The following is a 22,704-nucleotide window of genomic DNA, read 5'->3' as shown; positions in this document are numbered from 1 at the left end:
AGTATTTTGATTTTTCGAGTTTATTACTTGAATTATCAGATATATGATTTTCCTACCTGAATTATTACCAAATGTTTGTAGAAACACACCAACCAATGGTGATGTTTCACATAGATAAAGTGAACAAGTAATAGTTGAAGCGTATTTTGATAAATTTGGTGATAGATGACTAAAAATAGCAAGTAAATATATAGTATATGTGTATAATCATGTATAAGTAATATATAATTTATGTATATCTATCTATCTATTTGAAAAAGTAAATAGTAAATTCGAGGCTATTTATGTAAAGAGGCCATAAGTCCAAATTCTCAAATAATACTAAATTCAAGCCCAAAATCTAATTACTTCAAAGTCCATCTCATTCTTCACTTTGACATTCAGCCTTCACTCTCTTTCTCTCTACGCAGCACAACAATGGCTGCCTTGAGAAAATTATTATTACCCAAAAATACAAGTGTTGTTATATCAAACTCTGCAGTTTTCCTTTCTCGAAGAGGCATAGCTTCTAAGCTATTCGTTGGAGGTATTTTTTTCCTCTTTTTTTTTAAACACATGTATAGTCGATTGTTTTTTAGAAATTCAAATGAAAGAGCTCATTCTTGTAATGAATTTGTAATTATTTGATAAAAAAAATGATATTTTTTGGGTTTAGTTTGCCTCTATAGCGCTGTTGCCTAGGTACTTATGCTCTGCAATTGGGTTTATGGGTCTGTTATTGAATAACGTAGTAATAAAGAAGGGTTGTATGCAGATGAATTGAATTATTTGTGTACTTTGATTATCATATTGTTTTGTTTCCGTGTTACTTTTTGCTGACCTGCTTTGAAATGTTTTGCCTTGAGCAAAGGGTCTATCGGAAATAGTCTCTCTACCTCTCTAGGAAGGGGTAAGGGGTAAGGTCTGCATATACTTTACCATGGACCCCACTTGTGGAATTAGGCGGGGTTTCTTGTAGTAGTTGTCAAAACTCTTGCAAAGAGGTATGTTAGATCCTCTTGGAGTATTTATTTAGATGGAGAATGATTCTCCTCTGGCAATCAAAAGAGGAGAAAAGAACCGAAACATAGGAGCTAATCTTAAATCACCTACTCGATTGACAAGCAGAAATTTTCTTCCTAGTGTATTTGCGTTAAGTGTAACTGTGTAAGCGAGAAGTGAAATAACAAGTATGAAGCAAGAGTTATTTCTGTCATTAGTTATAAAATATGTTGGTTAGCTGGAAGGACAATCGTTTAATTTTTGCATCCAAGGTATGGCCTAGTAGTGAGTAAAGTGGGTTGAGAACCACGAGGTCTCCGGTTTCAATTCCTCGGAGGCTAAAACACTAGGTTATTTCTTTCCACCAAGCTTTCATAGACAGAGTTACCCGATACCTTTGTTGGTGGGAGATAGCAAGTATTCCATGAAGTTAGTCAAGGACCCAAGGTGCCCATAAGCTAGTCTAAAATCCCACAGTTCAAAACAAAAATAGAATGGATAGTCAGAGTACGCTGTGGAAAGGGGACTTTAAGGAAGATTAGGACAAGATCACACTGCTTTGGGGTTAAAACAATCAGTCTTTTTCTCATTTTATGTCTAAAGGCAACCTTGAAAAATCTTTCTGATATTGCCTAATTACAATACAAAAATTATTCGAGAAGCTATACAGGGAAATTCAGAAAAATTGTTTTTAACATATTCTCTACTCTTTTGAGTAGAAACGTAAACAAGCATGATCAGTATCCTAATTAGCATAAGTATCTGGAAAAGGATGGGTGAAAAGCATTTGCAATGGCCGAAACGAAGATTCAGGGGTCCTTCTGTAAAAAATATCATGGAACTTACTCGGTGTAGTATGATTAGGACATAGGTAATAGATATTAGATACTATAGGTAGGCGTTTGGTTGCAAGAAAAGAGTCTAACCTTGTTAACTTCAATTTAAATGGCCATTTATCTTTCCATTTAGAACTCTAGATCTTTCATCTGGTTGGTTTTTACCTGAAATGGGGAATAACATGGGGATACATGATAGCTTCGGTTAGCAGTGCACTGTTTTCGGTATTAGCTCTCACCTTTCAAAATTCATACTACTACAATTTCCTCCGTTACAATCTGACTTATTACAGTCCTGTTTTAGTCCATCTATTTAGTGTTGGCACTTGGCTAACTGAGTTTTTACAATGCAGCTATACTTGCAGGCCCCCAAAGAACCTCTAATATAGCTTCTACAGATATTATGACATGACAAATAAAAAACAATATCAATAAATCTTCAAAAGCTTTCTATATGTCTAGAGCAGCTTACTCAGTTTAGCACAACATATATAAATCATCTTTAATTATCTTGATATCACAGAGGAGCTTTTTCCAATCTGTTCCGTTGCAATTTATGTGACAATCTTCCCTTTTTAGTCAGACCCATAAAAAGTGACATCTTTCTATATTTGGTCCAACAATTTAACTTTAAACTTTCTTTTCACTTTATCCTTAGTGAGATGATTCATAGCCACACAAATATTTATGACTTATTTTAGACCATAAGTTTCAAAAGTCTTCCTTTCATTCTTAAAACAACAATGATTTGTCTAGCTATGATTGTGTGGCCTTTAACAACTATTACAGAGTTGATCTTGATTAGTTCCGCCACATAGTCAAATGGCTTATTTAGAAAATTATCTAAGTTGTCAAGAACTTAACTTTAACTGCAGACAAACACCTTACCAGTTGAAGAACTCCGCTACACTTGCCATTTATCAGTATCTGAGGATAGCATGTACTTTCCATGTGTTCAAGATTTTATACTTTAATTACTTTCAGGAAATACAGGAAGAAACACCGGTTTGCTCACTTTACAGTGTGGTTTCCCTAATTGTGTTGGAACGATGTCGTAAACAGCTTATATTCTTGTACTGCAAAACTGGAGATATATGTCTCATTCCTTTCAGAATTAACCAATCAACAGAAACAAGTTGTTGCCAAAAGGCTGACCATCCCATCCTATTTAGAAGTCTAAAGGAGTACTCGTTACCCACTGCTCTGCCATTGGAAAGAGAAATGAACAATATAAAGATCATTGTCCACTTTAACCCAAAAAAAAGAAGAAGATCATAATCGAAAGAAACAAACTTATGAGATATTGTTATTTCAGGCCTCTCATTTTACACCACAGAGAAGGCGCTGTCAGAGGCATTTTCTCAACATGGTCAAGTTATTGAAGGTGAACAAATAAACATATGTTGAGCTCTCTTTTAGATATAGTAGGACTTCACGTCTTTAGTTTAACCTTGTTTTATTTGCCAGCTAAAATTGTGACGGATAGAGTCTCAGATAGATCCAAGGGCTTTGGATTTGTCACCTATGCATCTGAAGATGAAGCGGAGAAGGCCTTGCAAGAAATGAATGGCAAGGTATGTCCATATTATCGCTGTATCTGTTTTTAATGTGTACTATTATGTTCATTATCGTTCAATTATGTATATCGAATGATGCAGCCTCTTAATGGACGAGTTGTCTTTGTGGACTACGCAAAGCCTAAAACTGATGGTGGCGGCATGCCAATAGCCCGAGGTCCCCCTGAGCCACCAGTAGAACAATGAGAGTTACCAAACAGACCACTCTGACTCTGTGTGCTGCTAGAGTTGCAAGCCTTGCTCTTGCAAAATGATTAATCTGGAGAGCGTCGTTTCTCGTTTGGCCGGCAACCAAGAACTATACAAATATCTTGTAAGTCACCACTAGTCAAAAGAAGTTAGTTGTTTTTCAAATATGAGTGAAAAATTTATGTTACTGCAATTGTAATGACTGCAAGATTGGCTCAAATATGAAAATTATCTGTCATTAATCTATGTCATTATGTTATACTCTACTATTAGAACAAAATATATGGAAATCTTGCAGTAGTTAATTTGCCACTAATCTATTCTCCCTTGAATTTACTTTTTTTTTTTTTTTTTTGCGGGGGTGAGTGGGTGGTTTGGGTGGGTAGGTGGAAGGCATTAACTCATATTATATAATTATAAATACACTTTTTAAATTAAAAAGTCATCCTTACGTTTCGGATAAAGAAAAAAAATAGCCTATTTTTGACTCCAACAAAATTCCATGTGAACTTTTGAGGCTGAAAAGTACTGTTCTCTAAAAGAGAAAGTTGAAAGGGCATCTATTTACAAGTTTCGTGCAGGCAAGGAAATTGAAATATTTTTCTTGATCCGCATCCACTCTAGCTATGCAAGCAAGGATCAAATTTGGTGATGAAAGGATGTTCCAGTGCACAAAGCATCTCAGTTTCGGAGAAGGTTACATTGTGATGTAGGTAGCTTATCCTACCAAATACAACCATTAGTTACTGCTTTCATGACTTAAATTTGTGACCTATAATAAATAACACGAAGATAAAGATAATTTTATCGTTTCTCGAAGAATATACATTAATGTGTTTGTAGAGCTGCATAAACTCACGAATTAGGTGGTGAACTTTGAACTTTCATAATGTAACATCGTTCTAGTTGTCCAACATTATTTAATTGTAATAGAGAAATAATGATGTGTTATATTGTTTTCATCGAAGTGAGAAAGACATGCCCATAAATATCTGCTTACTATCGAGCATTTGATAGAACTGTGCTTATGATTAATGGGTGTCAAAATTTTAATATCTCTCACCTTAAAAATAAAAAGAAAGGATAAGCTATATCTTTATAAAATATATTCCCTCTGTGTTAAGATAGTATTTGATTCGGAAATGAAATTCAAGATAAAAAGAAATTTTTTTTAAAAATTACGATTCAAAATAAGTCATAGACATTTGTACGATTATAATTCATCTCAGTAAGAATGAAATGTGAAATTTAAAATTATATTGTTTATAAATAAGAAAATTCGACCTTTTATTAAACAAAGTAAAAAAGAAAGTACTATTACACATAATTGGAACATAGGAAGCAAGTATTACTACCTTCTTGCCTCTTGGTTCTTCACGGATCAACGGTAAAATTATCTTCATGTGATTTATAGATCATGAGTTCAAGCTATAGAAACAACTATTAATATTTAAATTGGAGTAAACTGTCTATCACACCCTTCGGGTGCAGTTCTTCCCCGATCACTACTAACGCGAGATCTTTTGTGCACCAGACTATTCTATTTTCTCTCTCTTTTATCTCATTATAAATATATGATATATATACCCTTAAATGATAATTACAAGTATTTTTGTAAATTATATAAAAAAAATTTTTTTTTTATTTCTCTCGTTTTTTATCTACTCAAACAAAATAGAAAACACCAAAAAGCCACAAAAATTAATATCCCAAATGCAACACATAAACTATCTAATGTCCCTTCTCTCCTCAACTTCTTCTCTTTTCTTTCCCTTCTCATTTCCAAAAACTCTTTATACCTCTTCCTTCCTATTTCACCTCTATTAGCTCCATTTCCCCTTTTACCCTCCAATACCTTTTGTAAAATTACCAAACTCTCCCTCCCATTCAAATGAGTTCCATCCATGTCCTCCACTCCCAAACTCACTTCCCTCACCTGCATCTCTCCTACCTCAGATCCACCGCACGTGACAACTATCTCACACTGCACGTGACCTCTCTTTTGATCAACGGTCAGGATTGAAGTAAAGCGTACCTGCACTTCGCCGGTTAACCAGTGCCGTTGTACGGAAACAGACTTGAAGGAGGAGAGGTTTATCGATCGCCGGCCGATCGGATCAATCAGAATCCAACTCAACGTCATGTGTTCAATCAGATCCGTACACGTGTCGTCGTCGCTCGGGTGTTTGATCGGCGTTGAAATCACCTCCTTTGGATCTATCATGTCGATTCTGAACGGCGAGGATTGGAACCAACTCGACGTCGTTTCAGTCTCTTGTACGTTACTGAAAATCGTTTTGTGTTTGTAGTGTATATCGACGGCCGATATTAATTCCGGCGGCGAAGATGAACGGTTTGAAATTGAATTTGTCTGTTGAATAATCCACTGTTTCCGGTTCCGATTAAACAAACACACGGCGAAAAAGTTTGAAAGGATTATATATATTGTAGATCTCAGCGACGTCAAATTCTCTGACTCTAAATCGTGAATTTGCTTATTCTCGGAGGAAGGGAGAGAGAAGGACTGAGAGTAGAAGGTACGGTGACCGGCGTCGGGGAAGGTGGAGATGATGTGGCTGATACGAGGAGTGGCGGTAGACGGCCAAGTGGAGTGGCATACACGTGACCATAAGTGGTTTTCTGATGAAAGGTGGTGGAGAGCGTTGGAGGAACAGCTGGTGGAAGCTAGAGTTGGTCCGTCGAGTCGAGTGAGGATATGAGCTTCGATGATATATGGATGCAAATCGGAAAAACCGGTTGCGCCACCGTCTTCCGCCGTGACGGTGGTGGTGGTGATTGGTGGGCTATGGAGTGAGGAAGTCATTTGAGAAGTGTGAAATTCTTGCTTATTGGGAGTTTGAACTTTGAAGTTGTGTTGTATTTATAGGTGCCTGCAAAGGGAAATGGAAAGGGAAAAAATTGGGGAAAATGCCCTTTGTGTTTTCAATAATTACGGAACATTAGTTAGTCGCTGCCACTGCGTGGACTCGTGAATATATGAATTTTAATCTTAATATATCATAGTTTCTTTATTTTTAATGTATCACATAATCTGTTGTTTTATGAAGTAAATTAGTTAGGAGTTTTAAACTATACGTCCCATCATATATACTTTACATAAACTAAAATATCAATAATAACAATATATTCAGTATAATTTAGCAAGTGAAATTTGAGTAAAGTTACGAATATGTAATCTTACGAAGATAAACACGTTTCTAATAGGACCTCAAATTAAGTAAAACATAACAAACTTTATGTATAAAAAGAAAATACAATAATAAATATCGACGTTCAAATTTTAATTAATTACTTGACTCTTAAATGTAGCTTTCGTGGGCGGTCCTGAAATAGAAGCCAATGGAAGGGGAATTACGTACATGATCTTAATAAAATAATAATAGAAGTACATGCAGGAGTCCACAATAATATTGTTAATTGCCGGTGTTTTAACGCTAGCCTTGTGTTTACTTTCTTAATTTTATCCTAAAAAAATTATGATTTGAATGAATACATATAAACCTTATAACACATATTTTTTTCGTTTTAATTTGTTTGATCTATTTTTTTGTTATAATTCATTTGAAAAGTCTAATAGTAAAAAATTAGATCAAGCATATTGAAATAAAAAATAATAATACGTATTATAGGATTTATATATATTCATTCAAATCATAATTTTTTAGGATAAAATCATAATTTATTATTTATGTATCGATCACCAAATTAAACGTCTACATCATTATTTGTCATGCATATTCTACTATTGTACTAACCCTTTTTTTTAATGCATTACTTGTGTAACCCACTTTCTTTTCTCTTAAAAAAAATGAAAGAAGGAAGAATTATTATGTACTCTTTCTGTTCCATTTCATATAAATGAAATTACTTTGACTTACCATAAAGCTTATGATAACAAATAAGATTTTTGAAACTTGTGGTTTAAAATAAATAATAGATGTTTGTGTGGTTATAAATCATTTTATTAAGTGTAAAATGAACATTTTAAAGTTAAATTATTACTTAATATAAATATATACCATTTTTTTTATACTGACTAAAAAGGAAAATAAGTCATATAAATCGAGACAAAGGGGGTAATATTTTTTGTCTCAATTTATGTGGTATAGTTCAAATTTTGACCGTGAATTTAGACATGAAATCTTTAAATTTTTTGAAATAAAATTTACATATTTGGAAACTACATAAAAAATATTTTTATATCACGATAAATGACAATTCAAAATATTTAAAAAATATATGAAAAATTACTATTAAAGAAAAACTCATTTGAATTTCCAAATTCATAAAGTACTACATAAACTAAGATGGAGAAGTAATGTGTTACTATAAGTATGCGTTTAAAATTCAAACCCTACATCAAGAAAACTAACTTTAATATTTAAGTAGAGTTTAGAGAAGCATAAAAAACAAATTTATCATCTCCGAGTTTCGAAAATTGCGTTGATCCAAAGAGATTATCTATAGATAGATTTTTCGATCATAAAAAAGTATAAGAAAAATGGTCAAACTAGAAGTCGTTTTCGACGTGCATCACACTGTAAAAGATATAATTGTGTTTCTTAGTGGTTTGACTAATTGACTCTTTATTGGATCTTTTTTGTGATATTTTAAGTTAATGGGCGTTGACCCCTGTTGGTTCATTCATTTATCTGTGACTTCACATATTTCAACTTGGCAAATTGTTATAACTTATATTAGAATTAAAAAATAAATAAAGGTATTATGAATTCTTTAATTTACTTATAAGGTCAAGTGGTGCTTGTGTAACTGATTTTTAGTAATCATGTGTTCAAACTAGTAATCTCAAAAATTGAGAAATTAATGTTGACTTAATCTTTTGAGCCCACAAATATCATTGTGTCCCCTTAGGTATTGATGCATTGAGTTATTGCTTCTCAAAAATAAAATATATATGCTTGTTATTAGAATAGTGGTATCTTAAATGTTGATAATTTTACTAAACTTAAAGACATCAATAATAAAAATCACACAAAAATTCGATATTTGTTTATAAGAAAGTATGTAGAAAAAGTTCGAAAAATTGATTTCGAAAACTTAAGCTAATTCTCTGAATTTATAGCTAACGAAGGATAAGGTGAATTACATGTACTATTATGTCTTAACGAAAGAGTCACAATCTATTAAAAAAAAAATTAAAAAAAATTCATAGGTTAATTTATAGTCGTCTAATATATGTTGTTTACTAGTCATGAAGCAAAATTTTCAAATAATAACTTATTTCTTTTCAGATTTTTATGGGTAAAAAATATTAAAAATAAATTTGTAGGATATAAAATTAAGTACAAAATACAATATAACTATGTCAGTCTTCGTTTTTGTCCTGCTTTCTCCCATCTTATATTAATCTAGTGGAGAATTAAATTTAAAGTTTGATTATTCAGCAATGACATCTTTGGTACTTAAATCTATAAAAATTGCAGCATGAGACAAAGTATTTTTGTGTATTAAATTGTTTGCAAGGGTCAACTTGATTTCAATCTTCGAAAAGCCATTGATTCCAACTATCGTTTATGTATATGATTCATATTAAATCTGACCAACTGTAATTTTGCATTAGAATTTGTTTTAGCGAAGTAGTTTATGTATCACCTCCTTTAATATGTATAACTATATGTATCGATTAATTTAAATAATTTTATATTTAAAGTTATCTCTGAGTTACTAGAAGGTAATTCGACTATGAATCTCCTTACAAATCAAGCTCAAGAGTAAAAAGTACCAAATGAATGGATTGGACTAAATTTGAGCGGATCAAAATTAACTGAGTTAATTTTAACATAACTTATTCTTCCTTTCATTATTTATCTATAGATACTCCTCAAAGGGACTCTATTCAATTTATAAACGACCATAATATATCACTTTTTCCTTAACATCTATCATGCTTGAAGTTTTACAAGGAATTTTTGAATGTCTTGTGTCTTCTCGAATTGAGGCATTATGTGTTTGGCAATAGCATTAAGTCAAAAATAAAACGTTAAACTTAAATGATTTTTATAAATCTTTAAGGTTACAATTCCTTAAATCTTTTCTTCTTAAAATTCTTATATATTTAATTGAATTGAATTAATTGATTATTCTTTGAATTACCATGACGTTTCTCCTTATTTAAATAAAATAAGGATGTAAATAGTATCTACGTTTAATTTTAAAGTATTTTTTTTGTCTCATAGTCCACTAATGTTTTATAAGGATGTTCAAATTAATTCATAAAAAAATGTATCAAAATATTTTCAAAGACATTTTATTTATTTAATATGTTGCATACGGTCTATAGGCATAATAAAAATAATTTTATTAAATACCAAAAATTATAAATTGAAGACCATTAATTACTGGGTGATTGTGAAGATGGAACTTCATTAGAATTATTAAAATATCATAATTTAAATTTTAACTCTTAAGTTAAATTGTTTGATCTCTTGTGAAACGGAGCGCTGATAAATATTTTATATTTATCAAAATTTACACTGGCAGTAGGAATAATATAATTATAGATTTCTATACTTCACATTTTCATTATATTTGTCACTTCACCAGATTTGAATGAACGAAGGTGAGGCCCCAGTATCCATCTTTCCCCAATCTCTTTTGGCGGAGCTGCTTCACTACGGGTAAGTTATCGGTAATAATTATGCACATTATTGTAAAAAAATTGGGTTAGTGGAACGAGAAATAGAGTAGGGGATTACAAGCTGCGAAATCATATCTTAAAGTGAAAATTCAGGTAGCTAATTTCCGTGAAAATTCAGGTAGTTAATCAACTGAGCGACTGAGATTTCCCCCTAATTGTGCATGTTGGAACAAGAATTGTGTACAGTTTATTTGTGATGACAATGTGTTTGATAATTTGCCTGAAAGAGAAGATACACAAACATGAACTAAATGTGATATTTTTGGAATGAAGTCTTTTTGCACTAGATGTATTTTGTATATATGATTGAACTTGCAACAAAGGTGATCTGTTTGTAGTTACATTGGCATTCTGTTTTAACAGAGAAGTGTGTGTGTAATTATTTCCTTCATTGGTAGATTGTTAACATCAAACAACTTATTTATAAGTCTCATAAATGACTTTAGGATGTTAGAATTGATTTCGTGATGAACGTAGGAAGACGGTGTGATCAAGGAGACATATTTTGATTCATCGTGATTTTTGCTTTAAGTCTAGTGGCATAGTTTGGATTTTTCAATGACACTTAACTAAATTTCTCCTTCGTGCACCTTTTCTTCTGTTTTATTTCTTATGGAAACTAACTAATTCTTTAGTTAGCGAGAGAACCAGTTACTGTAGGTCGTTTATTTTTCATGTTGCATCCTGTGAACGGTTATTCCACGCGTGTATGTATGTTGTTTGGTCATGTACTAATTTGGAGTTTATGCATTACATGTAATGGTACTTCAGGACTCAAAATGAAGTTGAAGGTAGTTTGGAGGAAAGTATCTGATTATGTTCGATATGATCTGAAGGAGATTGCTTTTCCTTCATCTTTACCGGACCCTCCTCACTTCAAAAAACGTAGGAAACTAACTTTGAAGGAGCGCTATCTTGTGAGTGTTTGTTTTATTTTTCTTTCTGGTAAAATCTTTTGGTAATGAATTTTTGTGATGCATTTATCAGTAATTACTGTCTAATCTTGGTAGTATTGATTCAGGTGCTTAAGGAAGCGTCTAGGCTTTATGCTGCAAGCTGGGTGAGGGACATTGGTCCTGAACTTCGACCCAATGATTACAAAAAGAAGCGTGAGATTGAAGGCGAGTTGGATGGAGGAAATGGTAACGGAAAAGAAAAGGAACCCTCAACATTGGAGGATTTAGGTAAAATACCTTACTAGTTGCCTTTCATGTATGATTGCTTTTCTTTCAATTAAATACACGGAAACTTTAGATATGCTGGATCAATAGAGGTACTTTTTGACTCAACATATTGTAAACGATATGTCCGTATATACATTCCAGAACATCCTTCCTACTTCTTTCTGGTTTGAATGGTGTGAGTCAGTGATATTAAAAGCAAAAAGTGCAAAAAAGCGACAAGGTCTATAGGGATTGAAGTGAAAAGTGAAGCGCATGTTTCCTTAAATGAAGCACACAGTTGTTGTTTGCGATTAAAGTTATATTTTCTTGCTTTACATATATGATTATTTGATTTGTCTTTCGTTCCAGTGTTATCATTTGTCCTGTATGTTGATTTCATTACTGAATTTCAGCTAGTCACCTTTTTTTCTCGACCCTCCACATAGTCTTCTTGGATGGAATTATAAGTAGGGTGTGTAAGTATTCATGAATGAGTGTATTCTATTTTGATCCTTTTAAATTTTAACCTAATCTCCGAGGTCCTAGTTCTTGAAACTCAGAATGAGTTATGATTATATGCTCCACAAATCACAGATAATCATAGCTAGTATACTCCCAAATCCCAACGATTTCATCCTCAAAAAATTTCAGTCGCGAACCCTTAAAGCCGAAAGCTTGGGTGACTTTGAGGATGTATTCCTGGATTGACTTAAAGTTGTGTTATTTTAAATTATCCTCAGTAGTTTAGGTGTTAACAATCACGTAGCCTCTTGAGAACTTAGCCATGAGATCTTATTTTTCTGCAATGATTCTGTTATAACATGCTCCAAGAAGCTTTATATCTTATTTTCACGAAAACTCTGCAATAATATATGCCCAAGGCCTAGCTCGAGTAGCAAAAGGTGGAGGATTTGTGGCTTAGGTCGAAGGTTCAATCCCCACACCATGCAAAGTGAATCTCGGTATTTTTAAGTGGAGAAGGGTAGAGGGCTGTGATTGGTCCAAAGGACGGGTCACATACGGATTTCTCGATTATCAAAAAAATAAATATATATGCTGAAAATCAACAGACTTATTTGTTTTATCTATCTAAAGTTTCTCTTAACCATATAACCGATTGCACAACATTTTCAATTATATTTCTTGTACTTTCTTTAATTAGTACATAAATCATTTCAGTCATGTTTAAATCGTTTCTAAATTGAGTTATGAAACAACTGCACGTTTTGTCCGTAGCTGTGGCTGCAAGAGGCGGAATGGAGACACTACGACCAGCACTGCAACGAGTTTACATGACGAGAGCTTCTGCATATAAAGATGCACTTAAAAGTTTCATACAAGGATATCAAGAAGGTATCCAACAAACAATGGAGAAAACTAAAGACTCGAAATCTTCCGAAGACACTGATGCATCCAATTCCAAAGGACCAACTTGAGTTCTAATGGACAATTTGTGAGTTATCTTTTGCAATACCAACTGCAAGAACTTGTTCGATGTCCTCCCTTGTTTCTTTCGAGTGATCACATTAAGGAGTATCTATTTTCTCATTTTTGTACATAACTAGAATGCCGGTGATATAATGAATAATGATATTTACATGAACAATACTCGGGTATGCTACCAGCTTCTGGGCGCTCTCTTTCTGTTCATTTTTCCTTTTGATTATCTTCTTCTTTCCAACACATATTGGTAGAGTGATTTCATCTTATCTATCTAAGTCTTGTGGCAGAATTACTCGATACTTATATCGGTGAGAAGTAATAGTCTAAATATGCACAAGATAATACTGACACCATCACTAGTAATAAGAGGAGAGGGAGGCTGGTTATTAGCACCTTTGATCCTTTTGGGTTTGCCAGACCTTGGGTAGCTAGTGGCACTTCGTAATGGCTTGTCTAGAGTCCAGCGACTCTCTTTGCTTATCTCATCCACTAAACTATCGGCATCAACTATCGAGACAAGTTCAGAATGTTACCTTAGCAGAAACTAGTTTGTTCAGTTACAAGCTTTTTAATAGTCAAATTGTGATAGAATCTAAATTACTCGGACTCTCCAAAATTGTTGCCGCACCCGTGTCGGATCCTCCAAAAATGCACTAGTTTTAAAGGATACGACACGCCTCCAATGACATTTTTGAAGAGTCCGAGCAACATTAGTATAGAATGAAATAGATTAGTGTACTGTTAGTAAAGTTTGATGGAAAAGGTCTGTGATTTTTACTTTTGACATACTTCTTGAGAATTGAACTTAGAGTTCACAGGTTAGATTGATGAGTCTTTTCAACAGTTTTTTCATAGGAATCATCAAAACATATAAGTAATAGTAGTACATTGAACAGAGTGTTGAACAAAATGAATTAAGCTGTTTAAACTGTTAGTTGCTTTGAATAGATGTCAAATGGTATTCCTACGACACTGTGTCTTGTCACTGAAAACAGAGTACACTGCCATCTTATCAAAGAAACTAGTCTCCACCATATTTCTTCTTGGTGAAGAAGCCCTAGGAAAATCTTTACAGTAGTAAAACAAAAAAAAAAACTCCTTTATCTATATATTCTTGTAATCAAACAATAAGGACTCAGTCTCAAACAAGCTGGGATCGACTAGATTTTTGTAAACAAAAGGCCTCATTTGGGCGTTTGTTTACGTCAATCTATACTTGGATGGCCCACCTCAGCTGTCCAACTACCCACCCCCCTGAAAACACTCTGATGTTTCTTTCAAAGTTCCAATTTCTTTTCATTTACTTTCCCCCTGGACTTGGGAGTTGATACACCATCACCTTTTTGGGAGAGCAAGTAGCCAGAAAATCTGGGATTTTCCCTTTTGAATTTTCTTTTAATTGCTTGATTTTGATATTCCAAGTGGCCCATAATGGTCAATCCTTATGTCACATCCACAGATCTTATCCCTGGTGATATCTTATCTGATTGACATCTCTTGAGTAATCCATATCCTGTTACAACGACCATACAGTATAATTATTAACAATACTATAAAAGAAAGGTTAGATATGTGCATGTGACAATCCCCAATCCGCACCCAAGGGTGTGGCTTCGTGGTTAATATACTGAGTTGAACATTATGAGGTTTCATGTTCAATTTTCAGCATAGACAACACTAGATGATTGTTTTCAATCAATTTTATTTTGGTGTACAGAGTTATCTGATACATGTTTCTAGGGGGGTGACACGTATTCCATGGAATTAATCGAGTTGTGCACAAGCTGGCTTGGACGTTACGGATATTAAAAAAAAAAGTATATGACCATCCGTGTCTGAACCACTGGTAATTTGGTGATAGAGATAGCTATGTATTCAATACACCATGGAAGTTCCCAACTAACTTTATTTCAACTTCGATTGTGGAGCAGTATTTTTACTTCATGTTAAAGGCTTGGAAAACGTCATGCATTTGACTTTACCAGTGCAACATTAAATGGTATACTTGTAATGGTAGTGGAGCTAGGGTATCAGAAGGGGCTTTTTCGAAATCTCTTTGTTGAAAAATTATGGTGTATATACAAGGTTAAAATTAATATTTTACCAATATATAGTAGGTATGAATCCCTTTTAACTTACGCATATTCATATTTTGAATCATCTTAGTAAAAGTCTCTGCCATTGGTTACTAAATCTTACTCCTGTTATATTTCTTAGTCATAATGAACTTAAATGGCCCAACAAGTCTTTCTTCGATAGTGGGGAAATTGGTTAAGTCAATTTCAAAAACCACAAGTGTTAGCTAGGCATGAAAAGAACATTACCTAGCTACTACAAAAAGGTATTATCTTGCAAAAATGCTGTGTGATGTCACTACCCAAGCTAAAATAATACGCCTTTGCTTTCATTTTATGTGAATCTTAAATATGTTATTGAAAAGTATAAAATTAAATGTTTTCAAATATATAAGAAAAGAAAGTTTTTTTTTTTTTTTTTAAACATGAGTTATAAAAAGTAGGATAGAAGTAGTAAAAAATACCCCTAAACTTAGCGAGAATTACCAGTTTCAGTCTCAAACTATTGACATTCTTAAAAAAACACCTATTTGGTTGACTAACTGAACTTAAAATACACCCCGATCTTGCAACATGAGTGAAATACACCCCTAAATTCTCACCAAGTTTAGGGATGTTTTCAATATTTCTCTGTCTTTTTTATTAAGAGTCTCGTGCTCCTACAGGAGTTTAATATCACTTGCTATGTCATTTGACAAATTAGGAGGGTATCTATATACTTTTCATGGGTGCTTTTAATACTTTTCTGTGACACGAGGGAAGTAGTAGACATTAGTTTTTGATATGCTAAGTCACAGAGTTTGATTTGCTTCCTAAAGAGAAGTCTGACTCTAGTGGTGAGCAGAAAAGTTAACTATATAATATGAGGTTTGATCCAAAATATCTTAGGGTTGGTTGAAGTTTACTTCAAGTTGCCTGGTAAGTTGTATGGTAGTCAGGACCACATACCAAATTATTATAAAGATATATTATTGCCACTATTCATAATCATTTTATTCCCAATGTATTCTCCTTTCACACGACTCTAAACATGTGAAAAACACAAAAGTAATATAGGAAGAAGAAAAGAAAAAATTCCTCACATTTGTGCTAAAAAGGAAAGAAGGAAAAGATTAGAGAAAAGCCCTATATACAAGGTTAAGGTACGGGTACATTTGAATTCAATAATTTTGATAAAATCATGAATATTTATAAAGAAATATATAATAAATTTTAAATTTTGAATCCCCCCGCACCCTGCTGTCCCAATTTATTTGGCTTTTTTTTTTTAATATGCATTGAAAAGGTCACTTACATTTAGAAAAATTAACCTTTAAATTCTTATTTTATCTTTGATAAGATAATTTATAGTTATACTAATAATAAGTTTTTACAGTCTGATCAAATAGTGTCACATAAATTAAAATTGAGATTGTATTATTATTTTCAATAGACCCTACCAGAGAGAAAAAAATGAGGATATCTCACATTAAACCAAAAATATGGGAGTAGCAAAATTCTCTGAGGGTTGCTAAGGAGTTCTGTAGAACACGTCTATTACTATTTGTCCATATCTATTTCTTATCTTCTTTTTGGAAAAAATAAAATAGTTTCGACAACGACATTATTGAATAACTATATATTGTTCATTTAAAAGCTTAATAAATATATATTATTATTTTTTTATCGTTTAATCAAATATGGTTTAAGATGCTCATCTCTTGCAAGTCTAAAAATTTTGTCCTTTACAAAAATCATAAGTTATAAGACACAGAACTAAGATTTTCTTATCAGTAGAGACAGGAGGATCATTATGTGTTCTCACTTCTTCTTCAGAGTGACTCGAACACCCAATCTACAGGAGATGGTGAAGGTACTCAATCACTTGAACATGTCTCACTTGTCTATCCATCAATATCAATATTAATAATGGAGAATCTTTTTTAGGATTTTACCATATTTATATTTTCAAAAGAACTAATTTTAAGGGTAAACTTGATTTTTAAAAAAAATTAATTCTATCTTGATTTTGTAAATTGACAAATAATTTAAAATAATTATATATTTATAATAAGGTGAACAATTAATATGCGATGAAATAAATATTTAGTTTACCCAAACCTAACCTATTTATAGAGATGATGGGATTTGAAATGAGGAAGAGGAAGTAGTTGTTAGCTAGTTGAGCAAAGAAGATAACACAAATTCCAAAACAGCTTACATAAATTTATTACAAGTAGCAAAATTGATTGCTGCTACAAAAGTAGCACATTACTTGTTCAACTACACTACTATTTCTATGGGTTTTTTTGGCTTTTTGTCACCTATTTCCAATTTAACTAATAATACACATGTTAGCTAGCTAGGTGCACTGTATTTTTAAGAATTTAAAATATCAACTAGGGTGACTATAGAGTACGTATACATCTGTCTCATTAAAGGAAACACGAATTTTTTTGTCAAAATATCACTTAATTCATGTTCAAACACGGAAAAAGTTCAAATTTTCATTAATAAAATAAGGAGCGTACCGTGTTATAATGATGGTTATTATTATAGGATGAAGCTGGAGGAGTAGCATGAGGATTTGAATAATGGACTTGGTATTGGTAATAGTGTTGACCAGCTTGTGACTGATAGTACTCTTGACTTTGTTGGTGATGGTTCGATGATATTGAACCATCTGGGGTTGATGACTCGGACCATGAAGACGAGTCATCGACCTCACATTCTAGGTTCACACCAAACAACCTTACTTGCCTCCTTGTGTTGTTCCCATTTGGTGTTGTTAATTGGTTGTGCATTACTCCTCTACCTATACATTAATCAAGAACCAAATCAATAGATAAGCAAAAAAAACATAATTGATCAAGTGAGATTAGTAAATATTGTGTATGAGAGATACGAGTCATGTATTTATTAGTACAAATTAAATTTTACTTTTATAATCATACTAAGCTAGAGATTGGTCGTAGATTTTGAATTAAATTTTGAAATATTGTCTTTTAAATTTATTTGGTCATGAAATTTGATGTTTCAAGGAGTGTGCTTCCGATTTTCTCGGTGCTTGAAACAATTCTATCTTCTCCATATTATTAAATCTTTAGAGTTAATAATCTATAGGAGGAACTAATGAAATCAATCACTTGCTATCGTTATTTTTCAGTTTTCTGTTGAGGTGTATCCTCAAATTTCCTCTGAGATAGTTTTTAGGAGAAATTTTCACTTCTACTCGCAAAACTTTAAAATAATTCTAAGTAAAATGAATATTCAAACATAATTTAAATTTCAAAACTTTGAATTTTCAAATTTCAATTTCAAAACTCGAATTTTCAAATTTCAACTTTAAAATATACGACTAAATTTCAAAAGTCGAATTTTCAAATTTTAACTTCAAAATATACCAACAATGGGGGAGCTGACACATGAAAAAAATGGGGAAAAAAAGAAGAAGATACGTGTAGCAGTTGTCTGCATGTAGGTACAGTTCAAAAATATAAAAAAATAATGAAGGGAAAAAATAAAAATAAATTAAAGAGATTTTCAATGCGAAAGGTATGTATTGAAGAAAAAAACACAACCTGCGTGAAGAAAGTCGGTTTGGTACGGAACACCTGCCGACGGAAACGGATGCACCTGCCCCCACCCACCGCCACCTCCCGGCGGAGCGATGGTGGTTGCAGCAGCGGCAGCGACGGCGGCACCGTTCTTCCTCCTCCATCCAATAAATTGCCGGTCACCGTCAACCCGATGTCGCTCAAACAAAACAACATCACCGGCATCTAATTTCTTCTCCTTCACGAAACGGCTCCATCCTTTAGTCAATACATAGCTCTGGCTACTATTCCAATACGAATAACGAAACTTCCATAATTTCCCCAATTCATCTTCAAAACTCAGTAAAAAGCCCTTTTCACCTGAATCATTAATCGAATCATTAAGAGGAAAGTACTTCTCCGCGTTCTGTTTTGGGATAACTAATCGATTAAGCTTCCCAACGTCGCTCGGCGTTAATGGCTTCTCGAACAAATGCTCTTTGGGGATTTCAATTTCTTCTAATTGATTGCTGTTTTGCTTTGGAGGAGACGAAGAATTTCTAGATGATTCTTCCATGAAATTGTAGTGTTCACTGAAAAAATAGTTCTGCTCAAAGTTTTGTGAAGAGAAATGGGTTATGGACATGTCTCACAAGAAAGAGATGGGAAGATAAAAGGGGAGAACAATGGGTTTATAAATGACGTAGGAAACATGAAAGCGGACAGGTAGGAAAACTATATCTAATGGATCTAAGGCGTGATAATAATTAAGATAAAAGGAGTTGATCAGATGATAAACATTCTTCATCTCGGATTTTAAAATTTTGAATTCATTATGAAAAAAGAAAAGACAAAAAAGTTTAATATATACTCCATCTGTTCAACAATACTTGTCATTATTGACTTTGTACATTTCTTAAGAAAATATAAATAAAAGATTAATTTTACTATATCAGTCTTTGATATAATAAATATAATGTTTTGAAAAATAATGTAATAGGAAAATTACTATAACAAATATTATTGAACATCTCAAAATAATATAGTGAACAATTATTATTGAACGAAGGGAGTCTAAGAATCGGAAAGAATAATATGTATTCAAATCTTATTTCACAAGGTGCGGAAGTCAGGAATAAATTTCAAATATAGTAACGTAAAAAGATTATAATGTGGTAATTATATCATCAAAATTAAATAATGATACAATTATCGAAGGAATAATAGATAAATTATGCTTTTTTTTAAAACTTGGTTTCATTTCACTTTATGTGCTTTAATTTTAAATTTGCACAAACAGACATTTAAACTTGTATAAAGTGAATAAATTGACATACACATCCTTCCTATGTGATATTCTACGAAAAAATTTGTGCCCTACTTGACTTCTTACGTTTATTATGATATAGGAAATTACTTATATCATAAACAAAAGTTTAATCAAATATATTTGAAATTGAATAATCTCATATATGACTTCAAAATTATTAATTAAACTTTATTTCATGAAACAAAGGACGTCCCCTTATGTTTTTTAGGTGTGGAACCAAAGGACCCGTTATTTTATTTTTGAAGAAGCAAGAAATTAATTTCATAAAGATGAAAATGAGAGTGAGATATGCAAGTACAACTACGTTTATTAAAGTTATTTGAGTGATAAGAAAAATCATTGTATTCACTACAATTTAATTAACTGTTCAGCAAGTAAAACTATTTTTAAAAAATAAGTGTTATTTTAATATATTTTTCCATGTATATAAAAAAAAATACAAAATAATATTATTTACTAAGTTATTTTTATTTACTAGGGGCATCATTTGGTAAGGGACATGTGTGTATACAAATAGTCCTCGATATAGTATATTAATAATATTTATATTAGTTATATTGAGATTATTTCTTATATACGTTTTGATTTAGTTTATTGAAAATATATGCATTGCATAAGTTTTAAAATAAATTATTTGTTTATAAAATTATCCTCCACAAATATGGTGAAAAGTATGTAAAAAGTTCTAAAGGATAATTGTGTTTTTACTCGTGCTAATGTGTGCATTAAAAATGCTTGTGTTTCTAATGCCATGATTTTTCACGCAACAGTTATACCAGTGATGTAGCTACATGACTAAGGGTGATCACTCAAACACCCTTCGTCGAAAATTTTTATGGACATATAAAAATACGACATATGTAGGTCAAAACTAAAATAATCTTTTAGAGATATATATGTTAAACTTTTGAATATCCTTAGTATGATTTCCAGGTTTGCTATTGAGTTATACTTAGTAATATCAATTATAGTATATAATTAATGCTTAGATTCAAAAAGTGTATTACTTAAAATATTTGTATTAAACAAAGCTAATGCATGCTCTTTTAATATATCCTACCAAACGGAACAATTATGTTTTGTTGAGAATTAAGCACAATTAAAAGGAGAGGTTTTTTAATTATTATATTAAATTTTTAAAGCATTAATTATTATGGAACAATTGGATTTGCTAAAACAATACATATTTTGGGTCGAAGGAACATAAACACATATAATTAAACCTCTTTATAATAACAATATTTGCCTAAAAATTTAGCGACTATTATAGAAAGATATTGTTAAACATCAATACTAACATTAGACATTTAGCTCTCATTAAATGTTATAAATAAAAATACGTAAGTTAGAGAGAGTGAATATAAAAGAGACAAATATAACATACTTACGTGTATAATTCACCTTCAATTCAATTATCTACTACCACTATATTTATTTATTTTTGAAAAATTGTATGAAATAGCAAACTATTAATTCAAATTAAATGTTATAGCCATAATTTATTTTATTTGTAATTTGCAACAAACATCATATTTTTTTGCCATCTGGTTCGGAATACAATTAGCCATTTTCGATATACAATTACACATTCAATATACAAATGTATAAAATGTGTTTGTGTTTGTATAAAGCGAGAGAAAAGTGTATATACAAATACAAATACATATATTTTCGTCCTATACACTTATAATTATATATATACAGATTTTATTATACAAATTACAATGTATAAATGAATTTATACAAAACTGAACAATTTGTATAAAATTAGATGTGTCTAGCGAATTATACAAATCAAAAGTTTCATAGAAAATATAAAATTTGTTATGGTGCACAATTATGCAAACTATAGCTATAACATACAAATGTGATTTTTATATTTGTTATATGTGAAAGTTGCTCTTTTTTTTGTTGGTTTCCCATCTGATGTTCGGAGCCCACACTAGAGCTCCGATTAAATTCAAATCACGCTCTACAAAACCAATAACGCTTCCAACAAAATTTTCTTCATACCCAGAGCTCGAACTACTACCACTATGTTCTACGTGAACCCAACGTAGTAGTAACAGTAAAAGTAGATGGATATAATAAAACTTAAAAAAAAAAGTATAGTATAATTAAATTATTTGGCAAAGAAACAAGCCAAACAGGGACCATGCTACTATGTTTGCTGGCTTGTGGGTAGGGGGCCAACCAGCTGACACCTGTACCAAATCCTTCTAATCCAACGAAAGGCCAAACAGGGGGCCTCTTCATATTGTGTCGTGTGTGAGTGTTTTTCTTTTAATTAAATACGTCGGGTTGAAAGGGGAAATAGAGGAATCTTTCTATCGATAAAGTCTGAATTCTTCATCTTAATTGTAAAAAGATTGAGAAGTACATCAAGTGAACTAGTCTTCAAACCCTAGGGATTAGGGAATAGCGAGGAGGATAGCACCTAACGTTGAGAGTTTGAGTGTGAATCTAATGAAAAATAGGAGATTACGAATGCGTTTTCTAAAGTTACATTTTCATTGATTATTTAGTTAAATAGAGGAATCTTTCTATCGATAAAGTTTGAATTCTTCATCTTAATTGTAAAAAGATTGAGAAGTACATCAAGTGAACTAGTCTTCAAACCCTAGGGATTAGGGAATAGCTAGGAGGATAGCACCTAACGTTGAGAGTTTGAGTGCGAATCTAATGAAAAATAGGAGATTACGAATACGTTTTCTAAAGTTACATTTTCATTGATTATTTAGTTAATTATTAATTAAACTCAAAAATCAAATTGATATATCAATACAAAATCGTTACATCAAGTGAACTAACCTTCAATTCCAGTACAAAACAGGTAGAAACTCAAAAAGGGATTAGGGTTTAGTGAGGGAGGCAACACTTAACGTTGAGAGTTTGAGTGTGAGTCCAAAGAAAAAT

The 22,704-nt window shown here is 32.1% G+C and overlaps 6 protein-coding genes across 6 annotated transcripts in view; 3 read left to right on the top strand and 3 right to left on the bottom strand.

The window, feature by feature from the left end:
* The window catches only part of LOC125807075 (cell division protein FtsZ homolog 2-1, chloroplastic), a 217,496-nt gene extending 206,355 nt beyond the window's left edge, over positions 1-11,141 (bottom strand). Inside the window, exon 1 of the mRNA XM_049486836.1 lies at positions 11,138-11,141. The gene's annotated coding sequence lies outside the window, so the exon portion shown is untranslated. The remainder of the gene's footprint in view (positions 1-11,137) is intronic.
* The window catches only part of LOC125807089 (4-hydroxy-tetrahydrodipicolinate synthase, chloroplastic), a 178,691-nt gene that overhangs the window by 56,276 nt on the left and 99,711 nt on the right, over positions 1-22,704 (top strand). The gene's annotated exons all lie outside the window — the stretch shown is intronic.
* Positions 373-3,768, top strand: LOC125807134 (small RNA-binding protein 11, chloroplastic). Its single transcript, XM_049486905.1, has 4 exons — positions 373-526; positions 3,133-3,201; positions 3,285-3,391; positions 3,476-3,768. Exons 1-4 carry the CDS (start codon positions 418-420, stop codon positions 3,578-3,580), a joined length of 390 nt encoding a protein of 129 aa, XP_049342862.1. The 5' UTR covers positions 373-417; the 3' UTR covers positions 3,581-3,768.
* On the bottom strand, positions 5,236-6,407 carry LOC125807087 (probable F-box protein At2g36090). The gene has a single exon (XM_049486852.1). It carries the CDS (start codon positions 6,405-6,407, stop codon positions 5,241-5,243), a length of 1,167 nt encoding a protein of 388 aa, XP_049342809.1. The 3' UTR covers positions 5,236-5,240.
* Positions 10,179-13,005, top strand: LOC125807126 (uncharacterized). The gene is made up of 4 exons (XM_049486897.1): positions 10,179-10,242; positions 11,034-11,179; positions 11,284-11,446; positions 12,662-13,005. Exons 2-4 carry the CDS (start codon positions 11,042-11,044, stop codon positions 12,859-12,861), a joined length of 501 nt encoding a protein of 166 aa, XP_049342854.1. The 5' UTR covers positions 10,179-10,242; positions 11,034-11,041; the 3' UTR covers positions 12,862-13,005.
* On the bottom strand, positions 13,783-19,149 carry LOC125807093 (B3 domain-containing protein At2g36080-like). The gene is made up of 3 exons (XM_049486861.1): positions 18,504-19,149; positions 17,454-17,737; positions 13,783-14,381 (listed from the first exon to the last, which is right to left on the bottom strand). The coding sequence occupies exons 1-3, from the start codon at positions 19,102-19,104 to the stop codon at positions 14,331-14,333; spliced, it is 936 nt and encodes a 311-aa protein (XP_049342818.1). The 5' UTR covers positions 19,105-19,149; the 3' UTR covers positions 13,783-14,330.

This window comes from Solanum verrucosum, unplaced genomic scaffold, assembly GCF_900185275.1.
Source record: "Solanum verrucosum unplaced genomic scaffold, falcon-dt-bn FXZP01000196.1, whole genome shotgun sequence".
In the NCBI taxonomy this organism is placed as follows: Eukaryota; Viridiplantae; Streptophyta; class Magnoliopsida; order Solanales; family Solanaceae; genus Solanum; species Solanum verrucosum.
This window is presented reverse-complemented; position numbering and strand designations above follow the sequence as displayed.